The sequence below is a fragment of the Clinocottus analis genome, unplaced genomic scaffold (genome assembly GCF_023055335.1).
Source record: "Clinocottus analis isolate CAN_PGR_092001 unplaced genomic scaffold, fCliAna1.0.p SCAF_18, whole genome shotgun sequence".
NCBI classification, from domain to species: domain Eukaryota; kingdom Metazoa; phylum Chordata; class Actinopteri; order Perciformes; family Cottidae; genus Clinocottus; species Clinocottus analis.
The window spans coordinates 16,643,869-16,651,368 of NW_027175909.1; the positions used below are offsets into that span (position 1 = coordinate 16,643,869).

Below are 7,500 nucleotides of genomic sequence, written 5' to 3' on the forward strand. Positions count from 1 at the left end.
ACACACACACAGGATTATAAACAACCGTCAAGGCTGGATGACCAACTGGGCGAAGCAGGCGACTTCCCCTCATGGGGCCTCTCTGTTTCTGTGGTTGCTTAATTAATTGCTAAATTGTCTGTAATGCGCGCCGCTAATTAGAGGACAGGCGGAGTGGAGATTACTCCGGCCTCTAAACGAGCCTCAGCTCAGCCTATTTATACACACTCGTAGGGTACGTCCCCATGGGTTCATATCTCTCTATGAATCCAAAAGGTTAAACGATGCACAGCAGGGAGCCGGTGCTGGTTGTGAGGGGGTCACCCCGGAGATCCAACAGAGGCCACTTTATTAGGTACGCCTGTACAATCTAAATAATGTTAAGTTTTTGGGGGGCGACATTGTTGAAAATGTGTAAATTCAACTTGTAGGTTTCTGAAAAGGTTGAACGTATGTGTACGAATGTGTATTTTATCAGCCTGAGAAACTAGCAGCATCAGATACACAACGCGTGCGGTGCGACACCACCACGGTGGCTTTGTGTAACATTGCAGGCTCGTCCTCAGAGGTTTGTGTTGCTTCAGATTGAGCGCACAGCGATGCTTCAACTGAAATACAGGAAGAAGCTTTTTCATCTTGTGTTATCCGACACATTTAGACGTTTTATTTCCTTTCTTGTTCAAAGTAAATTCCAGACTTCCTCCTAACAGTTGCTTTGTGCAATTCTGCTTTTGCCGCTGCGGCTTTCAAGTAGACTTTCAGAACTGTTCAACGGGTTTTAATGAAGTTCAGTTTCAGAATGAACTTTCACAGAAAGAATAACAACGGGGCCAAACAGGTTTACTGTGAATAAACTACTTGTTGCCAGATTGTCCTTCCAGTTCAATAAGAACTAACACACAGCACAGATGCACTCGCCTGTCATGGAAACTTCACTGTAGCCTCTTGTTTATCAGAAAGGTATTTAATCAGTCTTCAATGAGTTCAAATACACACACACACACACACACACACACACACACACACACACACACACACACACACACACATATATATGTATATATATATATGTATATATATATACATATATATATATACATATATATATATATGTGTATTAAGATCTTGAACCTTCATTTTAAGATTTTAAAATTTGACCCTTTTACTTCCAAACCCAACAACAAACCTCCTCAAACGTACAGTTATTTTTTATGCAATTCCTGCTTGGGCTTCACTTCCTCCTCTCATAACTCACACAGGTAATAATCAGTTATTTAAAAAACAATTAAAGGCCATTAATCACTTGAGGTTTTCAGGAACCATTGATGCTTATCTTGAATAAATTACAGATACTCTGCACTCTACATCCTCCTGACTGTACTATTTTTAATAGTATTTGTTTCACGTCATATTTTGCACATTTTTGTACACATTAAATTTTAGCGCCGCAGGTTAGCATCCGCTAAAGCGTCCAGCTAACGGGGATTTAGTTAATAAACTAAACTAGACCACATTTTTTCCTGCATGTGCTGCCGTCGTGTCGCTCTGAATACATGCAGATTGTATCTGGAGGGTTTCCCTAAAGGCATTCTGGGAAACAGGAGTGCTGGGAATTAAAAACATCCAGGGAGTACACACACGCACACACACACACACACAGAGTGTGTCACAAAGTAACACGCAACAGAGCGATGCGTTGAGCAGAGAATAGTTGGAATTTTCCTTCTTTTCTTTTTCTTTTCAACGTGGGAGAATGTGCTGCAGTCGGTGGTCCAGGCCCACGGTGTGTAGTGGGAGGCTTTTGTCTCCCAGTGGGCTCCAGTCCAGCGTGAATGTTTCACAGACAGAAAACACGCAGCTGCTCTTGACATCATCATCGTCGCTGGCGGCGGCGGCGGCTCGGAAACTAAACACAGGTCGGCTGAAGCCGGAGCGACGTCACCGCGGCCGCTCGCTGTGTTTGTGTAGTTTCCTCTTCTCTAAACGGACGGCAGCTGCTGCAGCGGACGCCGCGGCTGCGTCTCGGTTCCTGTGTGTAGTTTGCTTCTCCACCGACGTCGAGTGGGCGTTTTGTGGATCGTCTCCAGGCTCTGAGATATTTGGTCTTTTGTCTTCTCAAGGCCGCCTGTCCGTCACTATCAGCCGTTCACAGATTGAGTCTTGAGTGTGTGTTCAGCAACAAGCTGATGGACTCTCGTCGTTTGGTCTAGATAAAAAATATTATCTAGCATGAAGCTAGCTTCATTTTCTTTTCAATGACTTGATTAATTGACCAATAGTTGCAGGACTTTATTCAAGTTCAATGAAGCATAAAGTCTGTTTGGCATTAGTTAGCACAGAACTAGTCTTTAACAAACGTTATTCAACAAAAATATTGTATGTTTGTCAACCGTACTTGAAACTAGCTCGCTAGCAGTGAGGCTACAACTGGTTGGTGGGAACTGTGAAGTGAACTGTGATGAATAAGCTAGCATAAAGCCAGCTTTCTTTTCTTTTCAATGAGTAGTTGCAGGACTATTTTCAAGTTTGGTAAAGCATAACATCTGTTGGACATTAGTTAGCACAGTACTAGCCTCTATTGAATCTTATTCAACAAAAATATTGTATATGAACTTGAAACTAGCTAGCTAGCTGTGCAGCTACAACTGGTTGGTGGGAACTGTGGATGTGTGAGCTAGCATGAAGCTGGCTATTGCTTTTCACACCTATTACAGCTCAAACATTAAGGTTCTCTGTGAGGTCCAAACACGTTCTGTTGCTTTCTCCCACCTGTCTGATTAAGACGTACACGCCTACTTCATTTAGCCGCGCACCTGCTACGCCGCCATCAGGCAACAGCCTTCATTTGGGAGTCTCGTTTGAGACGATTGTCCAAAATTCATCCGCTCGTCGCTCACTTTGTTGTTTGGTGCTGGACGACCCCTAAGAGGACATCATGGCTAATGAGGCTGAACCACGTAGCTGAAGTAAATGAGCGGGCCATAAAATCACCACAATGAGCCCAAAGAGGCTAATTAGCTTCTCGTAGCCGCTCGCTGTATTCTCCGTTGGTTTGTTACTCTACTTTACACCTCGTATTAACAAGTCTGCCTGCCTCTCACGGGCCTTTTCAGAAGCATTGTGCTCATCCTCAGTTTATCTTCTAGTTTATTTGCAAGCATTACTTGAATAGGAGTAAAATGTGTATTTGTTGGGGGCTAATTTCAGCTGTGAGTATTTATTTAAAGCAGCTGGACGGCGCTCGTGGGATTGAGTCAAGATGATAAACTACAGCGTGTTTGTGCTCGTGGTGATGAGCGCAACAGTGTGATGAGTTTTTTAATAGCTTTTGGAGGGGCATGCAGGGAGCTATATCAGGCTTCGGCAACACAGATGTTTGTTTTTTCTCAAGATAAAATGATGCTTTTGGTTCAATTAATTGATGCACCGTTGCTAGCTTTTTGAATTAGCTTTAAAATGTGTGTGTTTGTTGCATCTGTTCCATCGTCACATCCAAAATGAAGGCCGAGCTCCACTCTCCAGCTCTGTTTTGGCGTTGAGCTTCGTGTCCTTTACTAACTCGCAACCCCGTCTTCGCGCAGAGCCACGAGCCGTCGTCTTCTTCTGTGGTGTCTGTGCGGTTTGACGGCGACGCTCAGATCCTGCTGCAACGCGGCCGACTCGCTGCACACGCTTCCCCTTTCCTAAACTCAAACCAAACAAACCCTTTCGGTACTTCCGCTCTCACGAGACGTGAAGCGCCACAACATTTGCTGCCACGTCGCTGGCTCATCTGCGGCTAATCTCTCTTCGCTATCCGGCGCCAGCAGCCCGGCCTCCCCATCTGCGCGGCGAGGCCAACTGGGACGTCTTCTTCTTCGTCTGTTTCGGGGTGTTCCTGTCTCTTGCAGGAAGTCCTCCTCTGTCCTCTCAGAGCCTCCACTTCAACTGCTTTCACGTCATGCGGTCCACTCCAGAGGAGGATGGGTGGGGGGGGGGGGCTTCCTCATTTTTGGGGGCGATTGCCTCACAACTTTTCTGTGTGTGTGTGTGTGTGTGTGTTACAGTGAGCGAGGTGGAGGAAGCCAGCGGACTCTGAGTCATAGCTTTCCCCCTTTTATGCTCTTGTTCCCATGGTTACCCCCACACCCCCCCTCCGCCCCCCCTCCCCAAAAAACTCCCCCGCCTTTCGCTGCCCACACAGTTTAAACACACAGTGGCCGATGCGTGTGTGTGTGTGTGTGTGAGTGTGTGTGAGTGTGTGAGTGTGTGTGACAGTTAAGAAAGCTATGTGACAGTGTGACATGACACATTCAGAACACTTCTACCAGTTCTCGTGGTCACACGGTGGTTTTTCTTCCTCTCTGTGAACGTGAGCGTGACATTTAGAGACGTTTCTTTTAAACCATATTTTACATTGAAGCACCTCCAGCGGCTCATGAAGGGCACCGTGTGTGTGTCTGTTTGTGTGTGTGTGTCTGTGTGTGTCTGTCTATGTATGTGTCTGTGTTTATGTGTGTGTGTGTGTGTCTGTCTATGTGTGTGTCTGTGTGTGTGTGTGTGTGTCTGTGTTTGTCTGTGTGTGTGTGTGTGTGTGTGTGTGTGTCTCTCTGTGTCTGTGTGTCTGTGTCTGTCTGTGTGTGTGTGTGTCTGTATGTGTGTGTATGTGTCTGTGTCTGTCTGTGTGCGTCTGTGTGTGTGTGTGTGTCTGTCTGTGTCTGTGTGTCTGTGTGTGTGTGTGTGTCTGTATGTGTGTATGTGTCTGTGTCTGTCTGTGTGCGTCTGTGTGTGTGTGTGTCTGTCTGTGTGTCCGTGTATGTCTGTCTGTCTGTGTGTGTTTGTCTGTGTGTGTGGGTGTGTGTGTCTGTCTATGTTTATGTGTGTGTATGTGTCTGTCTGTATGTGTGTGTGTGTCTGTGTATGTGTGTCTGTCTGTGTGTGTCTGTCTGTGTTTGTCTGTGTGTGTGTGTGTCTGTCTATGTATGTGTCTGTGTTTATGTGTGTGTCTGTATGTGTGTGTCTGTGTGTCTCTGTGTATATGTGTCTGTGTGTGTCTGTATGTATAAGTGTTTGTGTGTCTCTGTGTGTATGTGTGTGTCTGTCCGTGTGTCTGTATGTGTGTGTCTGTCCGTCTGTCTGTATGTGTGTGTCTGTGTGTGTAAGTGTGTGTGTGTGGGTGTGTTTGTATGTGTTTGTATGTGTATGTGTGTGTATGTGTGTGTCTGTGTGTGTCTGTGTGTGTATCTGTGTGTGTGTGTCTGTGTGTGTATCTGTGTGTGTCTGTGTGTGTCTGTGTGTGTGTCTGTGTGTGGGTGTGTTTGTATGTGTTTGTATGTGTATGTGTGTGTGTGTGTGTCTGTGTGTGTCTGTGTGTGTATCTGTGTGTGTGTGTCTGTCTGTGTGTGTGTCTGTGTGTGTGTCTGTGTGTGTGATTGACTACACTCAGGCCTCTGGTTTCATGAACATCAACGTCAAGGATTCAAAATAAAATACAGTTTGAAAGAGTTTCGTGTCCAAAGAAGTTGTGCGTCCATGAAGAACTCATAAACTGTGTTTTCCTTCCAAAAGGCGTTTAAACTTTGTCGTCATGATCACAATAATGAACAATAGGGAACATTTAAATGTGACGGTCAGCGCCTCGTCGTCTACAACGACGTCACATAGTCTCAGTTCTTCCTTTACAGAGACGAGTTTATGTAGTTTATGAGTTTAATCAGTGAGAGAAATGAGTCCAGAGTGACTTTACTGTGAATGTCCGTTCTGCTTGTGGCGGCGCAGGAAGTTCCAACTTCCCCTGAAGGGGTTTTCTCGCCTTTTATTGGCTTCAGTATCTTTGAAAGTTCATTGTTTTTGAGGAAAGGAAACACAGTTTACGCTCATTCTGCAGGGTTGCAGGTCAGAGTTAATTGTATTTATTACTGTTGTTGTTGGATTGTGTGAGTGCGTGTGTGTGTGTGTGTGTGTAGTGTAGTGTGTGTGTGTGTGTGTGTGTGTGTGTAGTGTAGTGTGTGTGTGTGTGTGTGTGTAGTGTAGTGTTTGTCTTCCACTTTCAGTTTTGAGTCAATAAAAAGGAAGAATCCTGCCAGAGCGTAAATACAGAACAGCCTCAGCTGTGTTGACCTTTTCATTTATTATTGCGGTTTATAATTAACTCTCTCTCTCTCTCTCTCTCTCTCTCTCTCTCTCTCTCTCTCTCTCTCTCTCTCTCTCTCTCTCTCTCTCTCTCTCTCTCTCTCTCTCTCCCTCCCTCCCTCCCAGTGGAGGCCGTGGTGGAGTTCGACTACGAGGCTCAGCAGGACGATGAGTTGGGCCTCTCGGTGGGCGACATCATCGTGAACATCCGGCGGGACGATGGCGGCTGGTGGGAGGGCGAGCTGGGAGGACGGCGCGGCCTGTTCCCCGACAACTTTGTCAGGGTGAGCCGGCGCTACACAACTCTTACGCACAGAGACACACAATCAGAAAGAGACACGCTGAGCTGCAGAAGCCTGTGATGGACAGTTGTAGTTAGTTAGTTGTAGTTAGTTAGTTCTAGTTAGTTCTCTACTCCAGTGAGCTGTGAGGTCATGAGGAGAGGAAGTGTGAAGAAGTCCCATTGGTGTGTGTGTGTGTGTGTGTGTGTGTGTGTGTGTGTGTGTGAGTAATGCAGTAATCCCAGACTGGAGTGTCACAAGACTGCAGTTATGGGAATCAGTGACATTAAGCTTTGCAATGCTGATGAATGTGTGTGTGTGTGTGTGTCTGTATGTGTGTGTGTGTGTGTGTGTGTGTGTGTGGGTGTGTGTGGAGGAAGTGGGGGGACACAGGAAGTGACCCTTCGGCTTCACGTCTGACAACCGGTACGACAGAGATTAATTATGTGAAGGTCGAGGAATTAAGTTCCTCACAAAAAGACGTTTTATTAATATTAATATTTAGGGTCGTCTCAGGTTAACACACTGCTCGTGGAGTTTCTCTTAATCCAGCGACGTCACAGGAAGTCATGAGACTGGAAGCATCAGCCTGCAGCGACTCAGAGGATCTTTATCTGAAGAGCAGACTCCTTCTTCTTCTTCTTCTTCTTCTTCTTCTTCTTCTTCTCCTTCTCCTTCTCCTCCTACTTTTTCTCCTCCTTCTTCTCTTTTTCCTCCTCCTCCTCCTCCTCCTCCTCCTCCTCGCTTCCTCTTCCTCTCCTCCTATCTTCTTCTTCCTCTTCTTCTTCTCTCTCTCCGCCTCACAGCTTCCTTTGCATTGTTTTTGCATTATCAGAGTCGAGGTCAGAGGCGATTGAAGCGACTTAAAACTGCAGCGACGTGACGCAGACACACACAACAGACACACACACACACACACAACACACAACACAACACACTCTGCAGTGTGAACCACGCAGGTGCTTCCTGTTCAGACGAGATGAATCACGTCTTCCTCTCGGCTCCTGGGTTTCCTTCTGACTCCGTGAGGAATCGCAGGACGGCGGCGGCGTCCTTGATGTTCCTCGTTCGTCTCTCATTATGTAAAACCGGCTCCTGAACAGCAGACGCAGAACGTTCGACACTTCCT

At 46.2% G+C, this 7,500-nt stretch overlaps 1 protein-coding gene across 3 annotated transcripts in view; it reads left to right on the forward strand.

The window, feature by feature from the left end:
* sh3kbp1 (SH3-domain kinase binding protein 1) overlaps positions 1–7,500 on the forward strand; it is a 25,956-nt gene that overhangs the window by 974 nt on the left and 17,482 nt on the right. For all 3 annotated transcript variants that reach the window (XM_068582023.1, XM_068582025.1, XM_068582024.1), the window contains exon 2: positions 6,217–6,374. In XM_068582023.1, the coding sequence (XP_068438124.1) occupies positions 6,217–6,374 (158 nt within the window). The remainder of the gene's footprint in view (positions 1–6,216; positions 6,375–7,500) is intronic.